This window comes from Fonsecaea pedrosoi (genome assembly GCF_000835455.1).
Source record: "Fonsecaea pedrosoi CBS 271.37 unplaced genomic scaffold supercont1.5, whole genome shotgun sequence".
NCBI classification, from domain to species: domain Eukaryota; kingdom Fungi; phylum Ascomycota; class Eurotiomycetes; order Chaetothyriales; family Herpotrichiellaceae; genus Fonsecaea; species Fonsecaea pedrosoi.
The window spans coordinates 1,980,372-2,003,333 of record NW_013550611.1 but is presented as its reverse complement, the minus strand read 5'-3'; the positions used below and the strand labels follow the sequence as shown (position 1 = coordinate 2,003,333).

Sequence of the window (22,962 nt, the reverse complement as noted above, 5' to 3'; positions counted from 1 at the left end):
ACGGCCAATTTCTCATCGAAGGGATTCGACTCTTCCCGAGTCCCAACCCTGCAGTCCATGAATCCGTGAAGCTGTTCCTCGATGTCCCTGTACTAAGCTGTGCCAATCTAGTCATGCGTTATACATCTTGGTCTTCAAAAGCATCGCCTCGTGTCCAATGAGCTCCTTGTTCATTCTTTAGCGACAGTTCCGGACACATCTAGGATGCATATCCGCAATGTTGTTAGACACTAGGATACATCCCCAACGAATTGCGTCTTTAAAGGGTTCTCCCACGTAACACTGAAGTATATGACAGTAGAGACTTGGCTAAAAACGTAATACCAGGGGAAGAGGACTCTGGTGGTTCGACCAAAGTAAAGCGGGGATTAATCTTCTGAGCCTTCGATTGGATAGAAGTACTGTGCTTGCTTTTGATAGTACATGTCAGTTGCTGTGTCCGAGACGGTGTACCTGGAAGCGAGACAAGCTGTTGACCCGAGTCTAATGCGTCTGAGAGAGCAGGGGGGCAGATAGCAGCAGCAGCAGCGCATTCATAGCTCTCGCAGCGATTGGAAGAGTGTTGAGAGGTCATGCAGGGTCCTTGCGAAATGCAGCCTCACCACGGTTCAGTCTTTTTGTGCGCTATTCCTCTTGCGACCTGTGAGGTCGACGTAAGAGGAATAGCGCGAGTCTCACGTGAATCCTTGATGGATGTGCGTATGACTCCGCCGCGGGAATGTTTGCTGCGATCGAACTCGGCATCCTTGACCTTACCTGCAGGACACGATCGGCTGCGTGACTCGACCCGACTAGGATTTCGAAGGGCAGGGAATTTCAGCATGTGATATGTGGAAGGGTGGCTCAAACTCGGCCGGGCAAGGACAGGGGAAAAGGGAAAGGGGGCCAAGTGGAAGTGGGAGGGATGAAGACGAAACGCGATTTAGCAGAGCCGTTTGAGGGGATGCGAATGTCACGGGATCCCTGACTCGAGGAGATCCATCTCCCACTCTGTCTGCAGTCACGATCTTCTTCTCCAACGTCTCTCAAAATGATCGATTCACTTACCCCGAGACTCGCATCTTCGAGTGCTTCACATCGCAATAATCCAACTTGGTGGATTCCGTCCTTTTGAACCATTTTTCTGAGGATACCAACCATCAGCCTCTCGGCTGCTCGCCGACGAGCCCAATTACCCTCCAGACCTCGAAATTGCCGAGACTTTGGTCGCCGCGCCATTACTCTCCCTGATCAGAGTGTGATGTAGAAGTGGTGGATCTCACTCCGACAATGACAGTGTAGGTTGGCCTTTGGGCCTCGTGGCTGTTACGCCCCGGGGCTGGATCTGACTAGGACGTACAGGAGCAACCCTCCCGACCTCTCGGACACCCTTTTCAAGGACTCAGCCTCCTGCCATGCCGATATGACCCTTACCCTTTTCCACCACTTTCGAAAGGTGCCCCGCTCTTCTTCTGCTACCTTGTATACCGCCTGGCCTCTCCTTTTCCTGCGGATCCTTCCAAGATACCATGTTCTTCAACCCAGTTTCTGCTCCTTTGAGCCTCCATTTGACGGACTTCCGCTGCACACGATCCCTTATGCCGGAATTGGCTTTGCATTACTGATGAACACGACTAGCACCGCAGCATACGCAGCGGTTGCAGCAAGCAAACTCTCAGGCTCTGCTGCAGAAAATAATGCAACTACTACCGAAAACGCAAAGATCGAGATCGATACCACTGCGAGCGCTTTCGCAGATACCGTACCAACAACAATAATCAGGACCGGTGTCACAATTACCAGACCTCCTATAATTGCAAATATGAATCTCCGCTGTGCTCTCTTGATCCCTTCACGGCGCTGCCGTGCCAGCTCTGATTGCTGTCGTTCTGTGCCACGTGTCTTGCCCCGAGCTGTCCCGTGCTCCATCAAAGAGTGGTCGAAGGAACCGAGGAGGTCGTCATCCGAGTATAAGGTATGTTGCGGCGCAGGTAAAGCAAGGCCGAATTCCGATATTAATGCTGCTTGCATTCTCGAGCCCGGACCATTGTCAACGCGCGAAGCAGCGATGTTCTTTACAAAGTAAGTATTCCACCGGTTGGAATGGATAAATTCAAAGTTGCGAAGAGTGTTGGCTAGACACAACATTGGTAAGTGTTCCATGCGTCAAGCCATTACAAGGCCGTTGATGGTGAATTACTGTATTGTCCCAATAGTATCCCGATCCTGTCTAGCTGTTCGTCTGTCATGTTGCTTCGGAAAAAGGTACTGATCTCCTGCAGTAATTGTCGTTGCTGGTGGTGGATGCTGACAGCGTACAGTGGTCTGAAGTCAATCACTGTCGTGTTCTTGACCCAGTGTCGCACCGCGCCACGGGCAAATCTAGTCAAGCGTTCGTGGTACTCCAGTGAAGCTAGGCCATTGAGCTCGATGTCCTGCTCTGCGCCCACACTCTTGACACGCTCCGCATTGCCTTGTTTCCGGGTTTGTGAAAATAGAGACTCTGCCATGTCTAGGAATTCTCCTCTTACACAAAATACATCCAACTACAGAGACGAGTCCAGTTTATCAGAATGTATTTTATTCTTGTGTGGCGGAATCTGCCTGTTGAAGACGTGTCTTTGGAGCATGGGCGCATCAACATCGGACGTGGCAGTGCCAGCATCGAGCGCCAATCAGTGTGAAACATGTCTGTCACCTTTCATGCCCGATATGAGGTTCGAGGGCTAGTGGACGGCTGAGCATGCACTACATCTGCACATTGCCCGAACAAGCTGAATCACATGGCTGTTCTCTAGCCGGGCCTTATTCACCAGGTATGTCGAAATACCAGTCCCCCAGACCGGTTCATCATTGTTGAATCTCTATTGGACGTTATTCCACGGAACTTTTGGGGGCCTGCGGGAATCCAAGCAGGCGCCGAGTGGCGTTCACCAGAATCACGCTTCTGTCTCTTACTTCACAAAGCAACCAATGAGGCATCCAACTCATACACCCTGAAATGTCTTGGCCGAACGTTCTAGCCAGCACCCCATGGCAGAGCCGCATGGGCAGGGTTTGTAAATGATGTCGCGTTCCTCTTTTGACATATTACTTGTCGAAATATTTGCTTAGTGAAGACCGAAACCAAAAGTTGATAAGGCCGCCGAAGGCGTAAAATCCCCTCCTTCTGTCAGATTTCTCTTTATTCTGCCAACAGCACGCTTTCCAGTCCTTCTGTAGGCACTCCAGCATGACCGCACGCGTTGTTTGGCCTGTTACGTGGCCCGACGATTCAGACGAGAGTTTGAAGGACAGGTTGAGAGACGAACGAAAGGAAAGCTGTATAGACAAAAAGAAGTTCGTGCCGGAGAGTTGCCTCGATACTCACCTCACAAAGGAAAATATCGAAGCAGAGCTGGAAAGAAAAGATATAGTCGTGACGACTGAACTCGTGGACTTCATTCAAACCAAAGCTAAGAAGCTCTTTGCGATACTAGTCTACTCCGAGATTCTCGAGGCTATCATCGGATGCTACGAACATCAGCTCATGGATGATCATCTTCCCTTGCTATTACGGAAGGTTGATAATCGCTACGAAATTTCTAGCTTGTCCGAAAACGAACCCTCTGACGTTTCATTTCAAGTTGCATCGGATGTCTTCCGTATCGGCAGCAAGGATGGCACGTGGAAATGGAATCGGGGCCGCTTACATGATTTTGCCGAGAACCAGTGGCAGTTCATGGCACCTGTTTTCAAGAAGGAGAGATATCGGTACAAGCTCGACGGGCAGCACATACTCCCCTTTGTGTCTGTGGGAAAGGAGAAGGGTGGCGGGTTCAGCAAGGTTTACCGTGTTACCATCCATCATGCGCATCAACAAGGATATTCAAGTGTATGGTCCTCTTCCGATGTTCTGATATAGCCATCAAAGCTAACTCGGCAATGAGCAGTCAACCGTGGCATTCAAGCAGTTAGATCGTCAGTCTCAACACGCTGGCCAGGAGCGGCTTGAGAAGATGCAGCAAGAAGAGGGCGACATCTTGGAAATAATCAGGGAGCTCGACCCTCAAGACCCGCATCTCATTGAAGTGTTCGCCGTGATTGAGCGAGGGAGGGAGATATGCTTTATCTTTCCCTGGGCCAACGGTGGGAACCTCCGCGAGGTATGGGAACAAGAGAATCCAGAAACCAACAATCTCGATTGGATCAATTGGGCCATCGATCAGCTTTTGGGCCTATCGGTAGCAATATCCAGACTACATCATCTCGGTCTCGAGAAGAGAAATTGTCGACATGGCGACCTGAAACCAGAGAATATTCTTCACTTTAAAGGCGAGAAGGAAATAAGAGGAAAGCTGGTAATCGCCGATGTTGGTTTGGCCAGAGTCCACACCAACCCGACCTACGACAGGGCCGGCCGCAATATTTTGACAATAGCCATGTCTGGTACGCAAAGATATGAGCCTCCCGACTTGCTTGATCCAGTCCCCCGATCCCGAGTGTACGACATCTGGTCCTTGGGATGCATTTGTTTGGAATTCATTATATGGCTTCTCTACGGTAAAGGTGGTCTCCGAAGATTCAACGAGGCATTCACTCAGCGGAAGTTCTGGACGGCGCCACAGAATGCAACCAGATCCGTGGATGCGACGCTTGAAGGCGAAGTCTTTAAGTGGATGAATTGGATGCAAGCGACGGATCCTCGGGTCGCAAAAGATACAGCTCTTGGAGACCTCTTGGACCTTGTCCGAGATCGGCTGCTCGTGATCAAAGTCGAACGGGGGGGCAACGCTGTCCCGTCCAATGACTGTCGCGCTCGGTCAGAAGAGGTCTGTCAAATTCTGGCCAACATCCGAAAGAAAGCGAAAAAGGATGCCCCGTACCTGACCAAATGTGCCGAGAAACCAGACCCTTCTCCGCACGGGCCAGGTGGGCCAGACTCTGATTCTAATACCCAGCACAGGGCACCACGTCCAAGGTTCGGCGTTCAAAATCTACCCGTACCAGGTCACGTCTCTGCCCTCGCAGATGGGAATCAAAATCAGCCACGAGAGGGTGAAGGTGACCAGGTCGATGGATCATTCAACGAAATCCATATCGGAATCACAGTAAGGGAGCTAACTGTATATGGAGCAACGTCATGTTGCACGACGCTAATCACAACCTTGAATAGACTCAAGTACCTTCCTTCGACCCACCGATCAGCGGTTCTAACCCCACAGAGGATACAACTGTACATACATCTTTTCCTTGTCCAAAGTCAGCAATTAACGGTGCTAATTGCGGCCTCTATAGGTTTCTACGGATTCTCTCCTCGCTTCGCCCCTCATCAATTCTCACCATGAGAACCGAGCAACTGTACGTACATCTTCTCTTGCTCTCGCAAATAGACTGAGATTTTGACCAAGTTCACAGCAAGTGAGATAATTCTTCGCGACTTGAGCCGAACTCCACTGGAATTGTCTGATTCAATCTATAGGAGGTATTTGCCGCCAAAGACGATTCGGACACCCCAATGACTGATGCTGATGAATAGCAGTATGTGAGTATACCTTACTCCTTTGCTAGTCAGTCTTGAATAAGAAAGCTGCTAACAAATGTGCTGAACATTAGAATGTTAGCATGATCCTCTCTGCAGTTCCATCTCATACCAGCTGACTTACTGCGTATAGCATGTGAGTCAACAAGGACAACATCGAACAAGTGGTACTAGATAACCAATAGCTAACTCGGCCCTTGTTGCCTTTAGCCAGTAAGTTAATGTATATATTTGCCAACACTTCGACATAATGCTAATGACAATGATCTACTCTTCTAGCCGGTACGATCTCTTATCTTACCTTTGGGGCTACCATTCATGTTGAGATGCTGATTGTTCCAGCTGACGGATAACTGGGAGGCTGTCCTGAGCAATGATTTCGCGAGGAATGTTTATCATCAAATCCGCTGGCAAGATGTGCTCCCAGGAGAGAGCGAACGTCTGGAACTTTGCGAACGGTGTCGGAAAATGGATATCTGGAGAGCAGGGTTCTCGACAAGCGATACTATTGCTGACTTGGAGAAGAAGGCTCACCATTGTAGACTTTGTAGGCTCTTTTACCAATGCGTCGGATTCTTGGATAGGTCAAGCGGAAAGCCCATTCACTTCTACAGATATGGCTCGGCGTTTCATCTCGAAAGCCACGCCCCTCCCGTTCTCTCCATCTGCACCAGCCCAGGTATGAGCCCAATCACCCCAATCGCTAATTATCATGGTTTCTCACCACCAGTAGCGTCTCGAAATCTACCTAGCTCCCTCCAGATTGGGTTTCCAAAGCTTCCAAAGGCAGGGGGTCCAACGGAGATCGCGCTGTGCCGAGAGTGGCTCCGAGTATGCGACGATCCGAAACTGCACAGCTGCCACCCTACCCTCGAAGGACAGCTACCGACGAGAGTGCTCGAAGTGTTGAGCCATGACAGCCCTGGAGTGCGGCTACATATATCAAAGTCAGGCGAGAAAGGTAGATATTTTGCCCTTTCTCACCGCTGGGGCGATCCGTTGGAACATCGGCGATTCTGCACGCTTCGGACAAACTACAAGGAATTTGTGGACGGGATCAGCTTTGAAAGACTCCCAAAAACCTTTCAAGATGCTGTAACAGTCACGCGAAGCCTCGGAGTCCCTTTTCTGTGGATCGACTCTCTCTGCATTTTGCAAGATGACCCAGAGGACTGGGAGACGGAGTCCAATCAGATGGAAGATGTCTACAACTTGGCCTACTGCACTCTTTCGGCTGCTTGTGCTCGGGGAACAACACACGGCTTCCTTCAACCGAGGGCCCCGAGAGACGTTGTCACGCTCAAAGACAGCACCGGAGATGTCTATTATATTTGCAAGGCCATTGACAACTTCGGCGCTGACGTCGAGGAGGGAGAACTGAGTCGACGTGGATGGATTCTGCAGGAGCGTGCAATGTCCCGGCGCACCATCCACTTCACTGACACCCAAGTGTATTGGGAATGCGGAGATGGGGTTCACTGTGAAACACTCATCAAAATGCGCAAGTATGTCCAAATCTTGATCCCCCTTTCTCCTATTGAGAGGACACCGAGGAGTCGTATCCTAACTTGTGCATCCAGCCCGAAGTCGGCGATCTTGGGTGACTCGGAGTTCCCAAAGGCCGCCGAACGCCTCGTCAAGGGCGGGAGGATCGAGCTTTTCCAATTCATCTACAAACGGTACTCGAGGCTCGCTTTCACAAACAAGGAAGACCGGTCCATCGCCATCTGCGGCCTCGAAAACCGGCTGATTCGGACATTCGACACGCGTGGCGCGTACGGCGTCTTTGACACGTTTCTGAATCGAAGCGTCCTGTGGCGACGAGGTGGGGAGAAGATGAACCGCATCACCTACCCTGCACGGAGAAGTGTCCCCTCCTGGTCCTGGATGGCATACGACGGATGGATCACCTACGTCGAGGTCCCCTTTGGCCAAGTCGACTGGGCTTCGAGCCTGAGATTTCCGCCATCTCCGCAAGATCAACCAGGCGGCGCTGACGACGACAACGACAGAATGCCTCTCTGCGAGCTCGTTGCGACCGCAACAGACTTCTCGCAGGCATCCCCCGCGCGTCCGATGGACAATGTGACCTTTGACATTCCGGGCACAAAGCACCTTCCGGAGTTCAAGTGTGTTGTCGTGGGGAGTGACAAGCCTCGGGCCGCCCGTGCCACACAGAAGTATTACATTCTCGTCGTTGCTCCGGCTTCATCGGGAGCGGAGCCAGGCGTGTATGAGCGAGTAGGTGCTGGCATTGTCGAGAAAGATCATCTAGACCTCCAGCGGCAGGAGGACGAGATTCGCATTCGGTAGATAATTCCAGCCTACCATAGTTTGGGGTCAGGTTTGGATCCAAGGCAATTTCACTCGTACAGAATCGGAGATTCGAGAACGATATTATTATCAAATGACGCTCATTCACACACACTCCCGAGTTACGGACGCATCTTGCCACGAATTTAAACTTGTTCCCCCCTAGATCACCGTCAAAAATCTATCTGAAAGTGACCACGTTTTAGCCTCCCGAGAGCAAGCTGTGGTTTCTGATAACTCAGCGGACCTACCTATATTACAGAGCTAACTCGTCTTGGCACCCGCTTGGGACAGCGGCCTGCCGCATGGATACTCGGGAATCGTATGTATGTACGAGGGTATGACCTTGGCACAACTTTGGCTCAGCCTCGCCGTGAGCGACTTACTACTACCCAGCCTGCTCAGCCGCTCAGGCCGCCGCTCACTCCTCACCCTTCTTAACCTTCTCATCCGCCGCACTTGGTCTCGTTTCTGGGAGCCCCGCCGTTATTAGTTATCAGATCCTCACAACGCCCAGCCGGGCGAGCAAATGGGTGAAGCGTCAGCGAAGGAAAGGTAATGGATCGTCTCCAGTGGGGAGCAGGGCGGGTGGAGCCAGATCTGGTTCCGGTTCCGGAACCGGAACCCAGTCCCCCATATGCCCCTGAGAAGCAGCGTGAACAGGGGAGGGTTCGTTGGCAAAAGCCAGGAGGCACGGCAATGGCAAGCATCTGAAGTAGGAGGCTTCATTGAATAGCGGTTCGGAGAGGAACGCCCACTACTTGGAGTACATAGATGTCAATCCACACAGCGGACAACCGTCCCTCGTGTTGATGAAGCCGCATTCGATGGGGTCGCATGAGACTGGGAACTATTAGAATCTAGACGTGGAAAGTAACTTTGCCCCACTCAGCGGAATGGGGCTGACCAATCCCTACAGGCCTTGTCTTTGCCTTGGATTTCTATCTTTCTCGGCATTGACGACCTGCAGTAGCACAGCGGGGGGGTCTGTTTAAACGCCTTTGTGACTTCAAATCCCATGGTCGTTTCTTTCCTCGGGTCATACTGTACCACAGCCGCGCCGACCTCTGGAGCCCCAATGACGACTTCTCCCATCCGGACATCTTGCTCCTCCCTTCCCCAATGGGATCGCGCGGATTGAAGAAGGAATGACAGTCTCTGCTTCTGCACAACTGCCAGTGCCAGTGCGCTGTTTATATGTATATCTAAGTACCATGCTTCACATATTCCTCGATAGAGGCCTCAAGGGGTTCACCTCGGGTAGTAGTTGTGTTTGGCGCTAGACGTTTAGACTTGGTGTCATCAACCGCACAAGAGACCGTATCCATCTCTCATATTTTGAGTTCTGCAGTGGGTAGATCCAAAATACACACCGAGTACGAGGTATTGGTAGGCAGAGCTCCCCACTCTGCTTTGTCTTCGTGAATGGTGCCGCCCTCCGCTCCGCGCCAAAAAGTCCAAGAGGCACATATAGAGTACATGCCGACGGCGATAGGGATATGACAAACTCTCTTTCAATATCTTTGTTTGCTGGGCGACTCGCTTGCTCACTCGTTCACTCAATTCCTCACTGTCAATCTGATTGACTGATGGATGGATCGGGCCGGTCCGAGCTCTGCCGAGAACACCGAGACAAATGTGAGACTTCCTGTACCTGCCCAAAATGTTGGTGCCTGATCCAGGGGTAATGACTCACCCAACGAATCACATAAAGTGCCCATATCAACCCTCTCCTCCCGATCTCCAGGGCCAAGATTGTCAGAGTGTAAGGTCTAGGGTATACAAAGCCTCCCAGCTGAGGTTGAATCTTTTGCGGCGGCAACAAATAACGTCCTGATAACCAAGTTTCTCGAGTCTCCACTCTCCACTTTCCGCTCCTACAAACCAGACCATCTGTGTCAGTGAAAGTGGTCACAATGGCATCTACCACGCCTCAGCAGTCGACTACCCGGGATCCGACCTTCCGCAACTACGATCCCTCGTCGGCAGCGAAATACCTCAAGCACCGGCCCCGGTACGCAGACGCGCTGATCGACCTGGTCATCTCGAAACACACTTCTTCCGGCGGGCAGTTGGACCTAGTGCTCGACGTCGGGTGTGGACCGGGCATCGCGACCCTGTCCCTGGCCCCGCACTTTCAACATGCCATCGGCGCGGATCCCGGTCAGAACATGATCGAGACGGCAAAGACGGTGCCTTCTACTACCAAATCGGGCGAGCCCATCACGTACGAGGTCTGCCCGGCCGAGGCCTTGAGCACGTTGTCCGCTCTCAAAGCCTTTTCAGGCAGCACCGACGGTCGAGAGTGCGTGGACCTCATCACGGCCGCGACCGCCGCGCATTGGTTCGACATGCCTCGCTTCTGGGGCGAGGCGGCCAAGATCCTCAAGCCGGGCGGCAGCGTTATAATCTGGTGCTCCGGAGGGCACCGCTGTGACCCGAACAACACGCCCAATGCCGAGAAGCTCCAGGAGTGGTTCAAAGTCTTTGAAGAGGAGGTGCTGGCCCCTTACGAGCAGCCCGGCAATAAATTGGCGCGGGAGTTGTACATCAATCTCGGACTACCCTGGGAATGCCTCGACCGGATCGACGGCGCGGACCAAGAACTAAAGACCCTGCTGAAGGAGTTTGACGAGACCCGGTTTGAGAGGATCGAGTCGGACCGCGACGGCCGCATCGCCTCCGACGGGACTGCCTTCTCCGAGTATCGCAAGGTGGATTTCGCAACCATCAAAGCCATGCTGGGCACGGCGAGTCCCATCACGCGCTGGAGAGAGGCCCATAAGGAGAAATTGGAAAAGGGAGAAGTGGAGGACGTGATGGATATGATGATCAGGAAAATGAAGGAGATCCTCGAGGAAGTGCCAGAGGGCAAGGGGCGGGACTACATCGATGGTGGGAGCGGGATGGTCATCTTGGTCGTGAAGAAAAAGAAGTAGACGTGAGGTTCTCTTTCCGAGGCCAGGAAATTGACAGAGGTGTATTCACGAGCGATAATATTTCAGAGTTGAGGACTCCAAGATAGAAGACAATAGAGATTGCTTTTCATGATTACAGCATCTATACCCCATTCAGGACAAGCCAGCCTTGACCTCGTGCACAATCTTCGGCGAATCATTTTTCCGGATGCTTGGCAACAAGGCTGCTCCTCACAAGGCTGCCAATGCTTTCTCAATTTTTGACATTTCTGGTCCCTCTCCACCACTAGGTACAAACATCTCAACTACACCAGCACTTACACCGCCAACACGATCACCGTTGCACCTCTGCGCCTTGTTCGATAGTGTCGCCTCACAATAGACAGTAATCTTCTACGACTGACACGGAGACTACCACAAATCTCGCGCTCCGTTGCGCACCCGGCGCAAAATGAAGCTCGTTAGGTTCGTCACGCCTGTTTTGTCGGACGACTTGTCTTTATGGCAGTCGCGTTTGCCTGCGTCGGCTTGGGCGTGGTCATAAAACAAAGGTGGTTACGTTGGTCGCTGACACTGGAGCCAGGTTCCTCATGAAATGCGCGAATGAGTCCGTCACGATAGAACTGAAGAACGGCACCATCGTGTCGGGCACAATCACCTCGGTGTCGCCGCAGATGAACACGGCCTTGCGGGCGGTCAAGATGACGACCAAGAACCGCGCAAATCCCTCGGCCCCCGGCGACACGGTCAGTCTCGACACCATCAACATCCGCGGCTCGACCATCAGATACTACATCCTGCCGGACTCGCTGCCCCTCGACACGCTCCTTATCGACGACCAGCCGAAGCCGAAGAACAAGGCGAGGAAAGAAGGCGACTCACGCGGCGGCCGGGGTCGGGGCGGCCCCAGAGGACGGGGAAGAGGCGGTGGGCGTGGACGGGGTAGAGGAAGAGGGTTTTAGGTCGGGTGCGCGGAATCCTGGGTCTGGGGTCCGCACATCTATGTTCATGCAGTCGAGAACCTGCATATCTGGGACTGCGTTCACGATCCGATCACGCCGTCTTGGTTTTGATGAGTTATGCCCTGCAAGGACCTCGTGTTGCGGCAGAGAGGAGGGTGAAATGTCCATATGCGACCCGCTCCCCCGACCAACCGGCATGTTTTTATGATGCAAAAAATCACTACGAGAGACACAGTGCGCTGTGGCGTCAATGGAAACTGCAACTTTGCAGTGACGCGCAGAAGGGAATTGTTCTAGGGTGGCTCTGTCGCGCGAGAGAGAGAGAGAGAGACGCTACAGCTTGGTCACCGAAAAGTGAAATTGAGGTGCAACGAATGCATCCAGGAAGAGTTTGGGATCTTCTCCATACCGCAGACACAGACACAGCAAGATGCAGAATTGATCCCGTCATGACAAGGCATTTCAGAACAGAACAGAACCAGAATGCTGTCTGTGCGATCAATCCCTTCCTATGCGCATTGTTCTTCATACTTGTTTATCGGTTTCCCAGCGCCCTTTCTATGGGGAGGCGGATACTGTGGTTACCCGTTCCTGGAAAGAACCGAGCTTGTTTGATGCGGCCCATTCCTGTACCGCTGACCTATTCGTCTGCAGACCTCATCTAACTTCAGATCCTGTACTTGGAGAGTACCGCTACAACGTGGCTTTCACCATGTCTACTTCTCGCTTTGTACTACTTCTTCCCAATCCTGTACTGCATAGTGCGATAGGCACGGTATAATGCATGGGTGATAACTACGTTGCTGGTTGCAATTTGATTTGATATGCACTCTTCTTGGCTCTTGAGTATTTTGAAAGATACTCTCTCGTATGCAGCAAATCCCATCCACGCAAGGGGTGCCTTGAACCGTGGCCTGCTGCCATAAGTACCTACGCACTCGGTACAGTATTCGGTCTAGGTACCTATGTAGCGTCTTACTGTAGGTACGACGTGGGGGTCCAAAAAGCTGACGAGGCTGAACACAACGTTCGCCAGCTGTTGCGGTCATCATGTGAACCGTACGAGGGTAAACCTCAGACCCCCAATCCAACATACCTGCGCCACTGCACGAGGTATCCAGCCACAAGTTCGACATTGACCGAGAAAAACAGTTCCCGGAAGCGAACCTCGTGTAAGATTACCAACACCCTCCTCCTCTGCGCGAGATGTGTACACGGTACTCGGAAACCTTTCAGGCGAGCAGTCTCTGACAACTACTTCGGCCACTGGGTTCAAGACTATCTTGGCTCGTATTACACGGCACGGCAGCGATACGACAGGGAATGTTCAGCTGCCAATGTCCCATAGCCCCGCTCCCCAGCGTTCGGGGTGTGCTTGGTTGCTGACAAGACACGACCATGTGTACCTTTGTGGGTATCTGCTTGGGTGGTGTTGTATATATCACCATGGTGACCCCGGAATATCTTCATAGGTCAGAGAATAAGTCGAGATCGAGCCCACGCAAAAGGCAGCAGGAACCATCCTTTCTGCCTACAGACAGACAGACAGGCAAGTCAACACTCCAGCGACAAAATGTCACTGGAAGTCCAGACTCCGTACGGCACCGCGCTGCCTCCGGCCCCAAGGCACGCCATCACAGTCCACCTCCCGCAGTGGCGATCGGTCGAGCGCTTCCGGGACCGGGACCCGGAGCTGTTCAGGTCGCTCCGGAGCATGTATCCGCGGTTTGTCCTGCACAGGGATGTCTTGGAGGTATGTATGTACTTGTATGTATTATAGGAGTGTTACACAGCTTGAGCCGTGCTGGGATGGGCGGACGAACTGATGTCTTTGCCGGATTGATATCCTCCTGAACGCCTCATTCCCCGCTCCCTCTCTCTCTTTCTCTTTTGACAAGCCTTAGTGTTTGCCGTTCTTTCCTTTGTGCGGGAGATGGCTAACACAACTAACAAATGGACAGCTTACCGCAAAGATCGTCGACTTCGCGGACATCGAGGCCCAAGGCTGCTTTCTATACCCTTCGTCACAGGCAGCGCGTGATTGCAAGGAATATGCGACTTCCCCCGACAGAGGACAGGGGTCAGTTCCCCGCGACGGCATCTCCATCCGCGTCTTCAGGACGCATTGTCCGGTGTACGCGGTCGTCTTCCCCGCCGAGTTCACGGGAACCGTGCACGGTTTCTGGGTCAATGCTGGCGTGGGCATCTCGTCTCGCTTGGCGGAGGATTGTCTCGAGCATATCAGCTCGTTGAGAGAAGAAGTCAGGGACCACGAAGAGGGTGTGACAACAACAATGACGACAGCTAAGTCTGACGGCCCTGCTCACCAACAGCTCAAGGAGAGGATAGCAGGCCTGCTCAATAGAGCCCCTGCGGACCCGCACCGCACGGCCCAAGTCTCGCCCAGCGACGTCTACCTGTTCTCGACCGGCATGGCCGCGATATACTGGGTCCACCGGTATCTGCTGAGCGCATACGCCTCCTCGCCGTCCGTGCTCTTCGGCTTCTCATTCCACTCGACCATCCACGTCCTCCAAGACTTTGGGCCCGGGGTGGAATTTTTTGGCCTCGGTTCGGAGCAGGACCTCGACGGACTTGAGAAATATCTCGCCGCTCAATCGGGCCGGGGGAACAAGGTACAGGCCATCTGGACCGAGTTCCCCTCGAATCCACTACTAAACACGCCGGACCTGCGCCGGCTCAGACATCTGGCCCACGAGCACGGCGCGCTTCTCGTCGTGGACGACACGGTCGGCGGCTTCTGCAACGTCGACGTCCTCGACGTCGCGGACATTGTCGTCACGTCCTTGACAAAGTCGTTCAGCGGGTACGCCGACGTCATGGGCGGGAGTGCCGTGCTCAGCCCGCTGTCTTCACGGTACGAGGAGCTCACGGCCCTGTTCGGCACGCAGCACCACGACGACCTGTACATCGGCGACGCCGAGGCGCTGGAGCGCAACAGTCGAGACTACCTCGAGCGCTGTGCCGTGTTGAACCGCAACGCCGAGAAACTGGTCGAGTATCTCCAAAGCAACACGAACAACAGCAGCAGCAGTAGCAGCAGCAGCATCACCCAAGTCTTCTACCCCACCGTCAACGACACGCTCCCCAACTACACGACACACCTGCGCCAGCCGAGCCCTGGGTTTCCCCAGCCGGGCTACGGATGCCTCCTGAGCGTGCAACTCCGCGACCTCGACGCCGCGATCGCATTCTACGACAACCTCCACGTGCACAAGGGACCGCATCTCGGCGCACATCTCACACTCGCGTTGCCGTATTCGCTCGGCGTCTATGGAAACGAGGCCGCCTGGGCGAGCAGGTACAATGTCAGGCAGGAGCAGGTGCGGATATCGGTGGCCCTCGAGGATACGGATGACTTGGTCGACAGGGTCAGAACGGCGGTGGAGGCTGCTACCCGGCGGACGGATCCGGTGACATAGCGAGGAGCTCGAAGTATGGGGAGGAACTGATTTCCGAAGGGTACGGTCAGAGGTTCTTGTGATTGTGAAATGAGATTGGATCTGCGGCTTGAATATACGAGGAGCACGCAGAGCCTCTGCTTGGGTTACCCTGCCTTTTGAGGCGGGTAGAGCTCGGTCCCGATCCCATCAGCGAACTGTCAATGCGAGATGCTGTTCGGGCATTTCGTCAGCGGCAGACAAAGAATTGAATTGTGATATTTTCTGTGCGATTCGGCAATGTCTCCCTCGCAGCGGTTCGCGGGCTGGAACAGCTTCAATCCATGGGCATTACATCCCTCGTCTCGAGAAGTCTTTTTCGTCTTCGTTCCGGTTCCTACCATGGTAGCAAGCTGTGGGTCCTGGTAAGTTTAAAACCTGGTCGAGTTTAAACAGTCACATCTAAACCCTTTGAACGGAACGAGAGATATATCAAAAGACCACAATTTCAGAAGTGGATATTTTTACATTGTTCGAAAAGCGCCGGATCCTCGCCCTTGACTGAAATTATGTGCTTGCTCGGCCTGAGAGGAAAGCCACGTAGTTCCCGCTCGAAAAATCAACAGGTGCAACTGAGGTGCATGGCACCTTGATCCATCTTCTTGCGTCCAGCAACATACCCGCTGAGATTTTTGTTTCCTTTTTTTTTTTGGTCTTCCCCTAGCCTCCTTCATTTCTTCGTCTGGTTCATTCGGTTTTCCAGTTCCGTCACATATGAATGGATTCGCTGCACGGCCGCTTGCAGTGCCTAAGGTCCAGGTGTCAGTATCCGGTACAAAAATCGGAGCGTCTTGAGAGCGGAGAAGACTGCGGTGTCATTTTTTTCGGCCCACCACTTGTTTCCAAATCGACGTCGCAAGGAGTTCGGTGTAGGGTGGTATGGGTCGTGAATCACGTACGTAGATATCCTCCGTCAATAGCTCATTGGAGACCTTGTATTCCTCGAGGATGTAGTAGTAGACGGACGCGCCAGCCAGAGTCGAACCCAGCAAGAAACCGAACAATCTAGAGTCGCGCGAAATATTAGCGGATCCGTCTCATATCCAGCCCTGAACTGCACACTTGTTATGCCGGCACCACCGGAGTTTTGTAGAAGCTCCCAGGGTGTCTTTTGTTCGTCAACGGCACGACCGGGGCAAGCTCACCCTCCTCTGAAAGCTCCCATGGGCTTTTTCACAGGTACCGCCGCACCGGCTTCTTGGAATCTTCGGCACGTCGACTGGAACGATCTCGATTGAAACTGCGGGAGAGCTCTGATTGTTCGAGACGCGAGGGAGAGGCGCGGGACAAGGACACGGGACGCCATAGCTTTCGGATTGAAATGTTGGCACCGATTTACAACAGAGGGCGCAGGCTTGTGAGTAAGTCGCGGTGGGAAGAGGACAGCGAGCTTTGCACAGTGAAGAGAAGGTGACGTCGGGCGGGATTCGCTTTGGAACGAGCAATAAACTCCGATGTACTCGGTACTCAGCGGCGAATCTTGACCTCTCCAAGATCCATTTCCGTTTCTAGACCTGAGCATCCCGCCATTTTACCATAGTCATGACTAAGCTATTCAGAGCTGTGGCTGAGCAGTGAGCCTACAAAAGGTTTTCCTATAAGTGCAATTGGGAGATTGCCCTGCGCGTTTTCACTTGACCCCCTTCTGAGCCGGTGGCTTGGATGAGGTTGAGTCTTTGACAGGAACTTCTTTGTCTAATCTCGGCGTAATGCGGGACTGAATCTTCCTACCGTTGTTGTGCGTCAAGAACCTTCGAGCCGTGTTGATTCTATCTACTACAGGTGCCCATATCACTACTGCTGAGAATGTGCGTAGGTCCAAAGTCCTCGTCACCTTCCGACGAGGTCCCGCTAAAGACCAATATTATCCTCCCCTCATAGTCACGAATGTTACGCAGTAGCGATGGCTGAAAGAAACCGTGCAATATCGTCCAGCTTTTCGAGTTCCTTGTACCAATGCCCTTCCTACTCAGCGCCGACGTATTCTCTCCACGTCACGTTTAATCCAATACCGCTCAAGACCACTTTCGTCTGACAGACGAGTGCCTGGGTAGCTATACCGTTCTGGACCCGCCCTCATAACCTTGAGTCTGGCCCAGGACAACTGGGCTGGGACAGACCTGACTCGAAGCTCTCATCCAGGCTTAGAACTGACCCTAGAACATCTGCCACCATAACCATAAGAGACGTGTCCCAACTGCACTGTCCTATGACTTCTGTCCTGCCTCGTATGTCGCAGAACTTCTCCACATTTGGGGGTGCATCCACCATAAGCCATAAGCTATGACCTTGGATGTGCCTGACTAACATCAGTGGCAGTACGAGATAAATACTCATCGCCCAAAAGCAGCAATCCGTCATACCAATGAATGCTACAAAGTCCAATGTACGCCATTCCTTCATTTCCCGGATGTCCTTGTCCCTGACCTCCTCGCCCTCTGTATGCAAGGAACCCGACACCCTCAACCCGACGCCGAACTGGTATCACTCAATCGACAAACAAATCGGCCAGCAGATCTTTTCTACATGCCGCAAGATCAGGCAGTTGGAGGCTGTATGTGTCCTCAAAAGCATGAATACTCAATTGCCGAAAGAACGGGCGCAGAATGGTGCTGGGGTCTTCGCTTGTCCGCGTCTTGTCCGTACAAAGCCATGGAATCCGGGCTCCGGTGCTTGATGCTGTGAGAAGCTCAGTCTCGGGGCCTCCTTTGCTCACCATCAGATCTGCGACTGCAGTTGACTTGAAGTCGTGTGGAGGATATACTGCATCCACCGTGTCCGTCACGAACAACCATTCGTGTAGTTGGAACTCCTCGGGTTTCAGGAGAAGAAGGAGATCTAATAATTTGGCCCCTTGCAGTTGTGTATAGCCCGTAAATACAGCCTCGCCCTCTTTCTGCATGCTTGAGAATAGTTCTCGAAGCTCCACGTCCACTATCGGCCACAGTGAGACTAGATGTACTTGAGTGAAAGCCAACGTTATGGCCCGAAGAACGAGATAGACATCTCCACGCGTACTCGACGAAGGAGACGAGGATGGTGTCGCTGTAAGAAGTTCCTCGAGTTTGTTGATGATGTGGCTAAGATCTGACACGAAAGCGTCGACTTCCGCAGCCAACAGGAGCAGGGCAATCCGCCGCAGATTAAGCTGAGTCTTCCTGTCCGCCTCCGTTCGCGCAGCCGTAGCACCAACACCAAACATCAACCCTGCCGTTGTTGGAGGTGTCAGACGGGACACAAAGTCGGTCATCAGCCCTTTGTCGGAGAGCCAAAGTTGGTTCAGTACGGGAAGCCATCCCGTTTCAGCTAACCATGGGGCTGACTGGAAGAATTTATTGTCGTTGATAGCGTCGTGGATATCTTTCTTCCAAACCTTGTTGTTGGGTTGGGATTTGGCCATGAGAAGCACAAGCTGCAGAATGTCCAAGTTCACCGTCTGCGGAAACTGCTTTGATCGTAGAGCAGGTCCGGTAACATAGGTGGCTACACCAGGGAGCGTACCATTCAACCTGTCTTGGTCTCCGAGTGCATTACTAACGATGGGCAAGGCTTCACACAAGACCTCAATGGCGTTCCCAGTGTGCAACGGGTTCTTCCGCCGCATGGCCCCCATTCCTTTTGAATCTTGCATGTCCGGCAGTGGCTGAGCAGTCGAGTCCAGTCCAGCAGGCCGTATCGTAAATATGGCTGTGAGGAGTCTCGCACACAGATCGCTCAGTTCGCGACGCATTTTCACAACTTCCCCAAAATTGGTGTTTTCCATTTTCTGGCAAAGAACAGCCACAAATTCCAGAAGCTTGAGCAGGATTTGTCGGTGTGGCATAGGATTGGCAAGAACTTCCCGCAGGAAGGCAGTGCAATCAGTCCAGATCTCTTCGAGCAGGTCATCTTCCAACACGCTCGTGTAAGCTATCAGGAACGCCATCAGCTCGGCTGCACTCACGTCCACTGACAAGCTGGATTTCTGAGACTGGTCCAGGGCTGATGGGTTCGTTCGGTTGTAGATTGCATTGAACGTGGCTGGCATCATAAATTTGGGTCGGGCTCCGTCCAGACTTTGCATCAGATTGAGAGTGATGTCTTGCTGAGCATCTCGACGAGCCGCCTCGGTCCACATGCCCATGAGTGTCTCCAGACATTCCTGTGGTTCAGCGTCGGCAAGATTCTCGAGGATCCTTCGGGTTCTAGTCCGCAGCCGGGTGGAAATATACGCAAAGGATTTGTTGTCGGGGCTGGAAGTGGATGGCCTTTTGAGCATTCTCCAGGCCCATATCTCACCGCATAATTTGATCGTGTCTTGCATACAGAGAATCACGGTCAACCGATGATTCGCAATGGATCGCGACTGGGACTTTTCTGAACTGTTCGGATTGGCCTCGACCCCCGAAGCCTGATCGACTAGGTGCGTATGCGCTCTTGCTAATATGTATTCAAGCCCAGCGAGCAAGTTATTGACCGATCTTTCTGGCTGCTTTGCCAACTTGGTGGGTGGGTCTCCATTGGCCTGGGTGGTGGTCCGCGGCTTTTCGTATAAATGTTGCATCAGCGCAAAATAGTCTTTGATACGTTCACAGAAACATGCTGTCAGCTTGAGCATGTTCGCAAACAGATTCTGGGTCGAGTACAAGGGAATTGTGTTGCACAGAAGAGTGATCCATTTGTCAATCGTTGAATCAATAGCTTGTGATGAGATGCCAGAAATCAAGATCGATATGAGTTCGCTGGGCGGATTGCCAAAGTTCGGTTTTGCGAATATGATCCGCAACAGTTCCAGGATTTCTTCCTGGGAAGGGCTATCCTGGGGTACATCGGATAGTTGCTTCAATAGCAAACTTAGTAGATCATGGTGTTGTTGAACGTCCGTTTCTTCAATGATCAATCTCAAAATTGACAACGTCGTCGCAAATATTTCTTCTCCTTTCTGTCCGTCGGCGATGTGCTCAATGCACAAGTCGAGCACCACTTCCGAAAACCCCTCGCGTCCGAAGAGCTCGTTGCGTTGCACATTGGACTGCCGCGCGAGGGTCAAAACCTTTCGAAGCCTGTGCAAGCCGAGCAATGACAGTTGATCATTTACCGGATTAGTAGACTCGGCATAGATGATTTTGAAAACAGGTCGAATGGAGGGTAGATTATTTACCCAGTTCCGTCGTCTGTCGTCTGGCACTGAGGGGTCGAGCTCATCAATTATGCTCAAGATTGGCTGTCGCAGCAGAGCCCAAGGCACTTCGTCCTCGTTACCGCCATGCTTAGAAGTAAACAGCTCGACGTTGACCTCTCCAAAGCGAGTATGCGTCCACAGAGTCGAGAACCGGGCCAGTTGATCTTCGAGACAGGATCGCTCCTTGTCTTGTCTGCACATTAAATCCGCTATCTTACTGTCGACGAGAAGGAGTTGTTGTGATATCATGCGCAGGTTCCAAATCTGTTCCACAGCTTCAACGTGAAATTGTGGAGTAGTGGGTAACAGAACTTCCCAAAGTTGCGTGATCAGCTCTGGGACCAGTCGGAGAAGGTAGTGTTCTGTGAGGAGGGTCCTGCCAGTGTCGAATGCATGTAAACTATCCACGATCCTCGCAATTGTTCGAACAGTCTCATATCTAGCATTGACGTCTGCTGCCGTAATCTTCAGTAAATCATATAGTCGATCTCCAAGTGCTATTTCACATAGTGGCTGGAAGTTACTGGTTCTAGCTATGGCCGTGACGAGACTGTTGGTGAGAGATCCGAGCGCTGTCTTGCTGGATGGGTCCTTCACGCAATCCAGAATGATGAGGGCAATGTTTCTCAGCAGAATCTGACTGGCGGCAGGTGGAGGGATCAAGTCGAAAATGGCCCTTTTCACGTACGACGAGTCTTTGTAAAGTGTTTTCAACTTCGGCAGCCAACCTTCCTGCGGCATTTGACCAAAGGCTTCGGAAGAAATGCCTCCCTGATGAGACGGCAATAAGCCAAGGAGAGCCTCCATAAGTCTTGCCAATCTGTCCTGATACGAATGATCTCGACCATTCAGTTCGTGGCGTTCAGGTTTCATGCTTTCAAGAAGCATTTCCGAAATTGCTAAGCACAGCATGGGTAAGTGGATGGTCGTCATTTCCTCCTCTTGCAGATTGAAGTTTGAGAAGATAAATTCAATAAGATCCAAATCCCCCTGTACAAGCAGGTCAAAGAGTTGATTGGTGATTAATTGGGGCTCTATTGCGTCAAAGAAAACATTGGCACTTCGGAACACCTCATCGAATGACGACTGTGAAGGAGCGGCCGTTTGATACTTTTGTAGATCCTGCATTGCTGGAACGAATAACTCTTCGACAGGCAGTTTTCCAATGATCCAGCGGTCCATCAGCGAAAGCATGATGCGGAACGGACGAGCTCGATCCGCAGGAGAGTCTGACTCTCTGTCAAGCAGCTTCCGAAGGCTTCGGATTACGGGCTTGAGACCATATGTGGCAAAGTAATCATGCCTCGTATGCACCTTGTCCTGGATTGTGGCAGTCGTACGTGTTGGCGCTTCGACACCTAAGCCAGGCACTATGTCTGTTGACCCTTCTCGCTTGTCTTCTCTGCCAATGAACCAGGTCCACAAGCGACGGTTAAGACTCATATCCCTTCTGAGGACGACCGACATCGCGGACATGACCAGGATGTCCAAGTCTGATGGTATAACGAGTTTTTGGAGGATCGGAGTGTTGAGAGGCAGATGAGACACCAAGAGATCGAGAAAACCGCGTTGAACCAGGGGTTGTTCGTCTTGAAGTCCGGTAGCAAAGCATCGAACAAGCAAACCAGGCTCGGGAGTTGTCACAGCTTTAATGGCCTCTTGCGTCGATTCGGTCGCTTCATCTTTTTGAGTGACGTTGCCAGGAGCCTGGCTTGTCCCTGGACCCAGTCTAGGGAGCTGCCGTATCAGGTAGACTAATGCACCTGGACGCTTGGACGTACTTGTAATGGAAGCCAGAAACAGACTCTGCCAGAAGAACTCCTCGTTACCGTCATCTGCAAAAATCTGTCGTAAACGGTTGACTGTGCTCAGAGTTCGGTCAAAATCTTCGCTGTTCTCCTCTTCAATTCCTGGGAGGAGGGACAAGATGATCGCTCTTAGAGCAGGCCTCAGTGCATGGCTGGACAGTCGCAGGAGGTGGTCATCGTAGAGGGAGAGGAATAGAGGCCTTGTCGTCAATGTGGCAAATGTGAGGGTATGGGACATCCCAGGAAACCATATGGGCAGGTCTCGAGACAGGCCATCCTTCCCAAGCAGCGAGAAGATCAGATTGTAGACCTCCAGGGCTTTCTGATGCACACCTGATGGCAGAGATGGCTTCAAGCATAGTGCCAGATACTTGGCCAGAGTTGACTTGAATGGAACTTCTGCGTCAGGAGGGGATGCTTGTAAAGCCTTCGCCAACCGACTGAGGAAGGCAATATAGTCAGCCCATTCATTTGTTGCGTCCCACAAGCCCAGGGCTCTCTCGACACCCGCATGATAGCGGCGAACCGCTTTGGCGTCAGTGGTCATTACGAACTTGTCGGCAGTACAGTGCTAGCACTGCCAGTTTCAGTCACCGGCAGGTCAAGTTGTTGGCCATCGAGGCTCTGGTTAAAGGGGATCAGGGTGGGCGTCTGACAACTTGAGGACGCGGCGTTGTCGGCGGGTGCTCAAAGCTGTTATCATCTATCTGGAATACTGAGCAGAGTTCGCGGTGGAAAGTAGAGATCCATCGAGTCAGATTTACAATACTGGCTTGATATGGCAGATATACGGGGGTTGGACGTGGAGGAAGACACGGTGGTTCTGACCAGAAGCCCAC

General features: G+C 52.4%; 7 protein-coding genes across 7 annotated transcripts; 4 read left to right on the top strand and 3 right to left on the bottom strand.

Annotated features, from left to right (window-relative positions):
• Positions 1 to 1,575: 1,575 nt before the first annotated feature.
• Positions 1,576 to 2,489, bottom strand: Z517_08205 (uncharacterized protein; the record flags this gene model as incomplete). The annotated part of the gene is made up of 2 exons (XM_013426724.1): positions 1,576 to 2,114; positions 2,180 to 2,489. 2 exons carry the CDS (start codon positions 2,487 to 2,489, stop codon positions 1,576 to 1,578), a joined length of 849 nt encoding a protein of 282 aa, XP_013282178.1.
• A 722-nt stretch (positions 2,490 to 3,211) lies between these two features.
• Positions 3,212 to 7,813, top strand: Z517_08204 (uncharacterized protein; the record flags this gene model as incomplete). Its single annotated transcript, XM_013426723.1, has 4 exons — positions 3,212 to 3,853; positions 3,912 to 4,961; positions 5,843 to 7,005; positions 7,081 to 7,813. The coding sequence occupies 4 exons, from the start codon at positions 3,212 to 3,214 to the stop codon at positions 7,811 to 7,813; spliced, it is 3,588 nt and encodes a 1,195-aa protein (XP_013282177.1).
• Positions 7,814 to 9,729: 1,916 nt separating this feature from the next.
• Positions 9,730 to 10,752, top strand: Z517_08203 (uncharacterized protein; the record flags this gene model as incomplete). The annotated part of the gene is made up of 1 exon (XM_013426722.1): positions 9,730 to 10,752. The coding sequence occupies one exon, from the start codon at positions 9,730 to 9,732 to the stop codon at positions 10,750 to 10,752; it is 1,023 nt and encodes a 340-aa protein (XP_013282176.1).
• Positions 10,753 to 11,321: 569 nt separating this feature from the next.
• On the top strand, positions 11,322 to 11,693 carry Z517_08202 (uncharacterized protein; the record flags this gene model as incomplete). Its single annotated transcript, XM_013426721.1, has 1 exon — positions 11,322 to 11,693. One exon carries the CDS (start codon positions 11,322 to 11,324, stop codon positions 11,691 to 11,693), a length of 372 nt encoding a protein of 123 aa, XP_013282175.1.
• Positions 11,694 to 13,266: 1,573 nt separating this feature from the next.
• Positions 13,267 to 15,136, top strand: Z517_08201 (uncharacterized protein; the record flags this gene model as incomplete). Its single annotated transcript, XM_013426720.1, has 2 exons — positions 13,267 to 13,446; positions 13,655 to 15,136. The coding sequence occupies 2 exons, from the start codon at positions 13,267 to 13,269 to the stop codon at positions 15,134 to 15,136; spliced, it is 1,662 nt and encodes a 553-aa protein (XP_013282174.1).
• Positions 15,137 to 15,824: 688 nt separating this feature from the next.
• Z517_08200 (uncharacterized protein) lies at positions 15,825 to 16,460 on the bottom strand (the record flags this gene model as incomplete). The annotated part of the gene is made up of 3 exons (XM_013426719.1): positions 15,825 to 15,902; positions 15,988 to 16,159; positions 16,300 to 16,460. 3 exons carry the CDS (start codon positions 16,458 to 16,460, stop codon positions 15,825 to 15,827), a joined length of 411 nt encoding a protein of 136 aa, XP_013282173.1.
• Positions 16,461 to 17,642: 1,182 nt separating this feature from the next.
• Positions 17,643 to 22,670, bottom strand: Z517_08199 (uncharacterized protein; the record flags this gene model as incomplete). Its single annotated transcript, XM_013426718.1, has 1 exon — positions 17,643 to 22,670. One exon carries the CDS (start codon positions 22,668 to 22,670, stop codon positions 17,643 to 17,645), a length of 5,028 nt encoding a protein of 1,675 aa, XP_013282172.1.
• Positions 22,671 to 22,962: the final 292 nt, after the last annotated feature.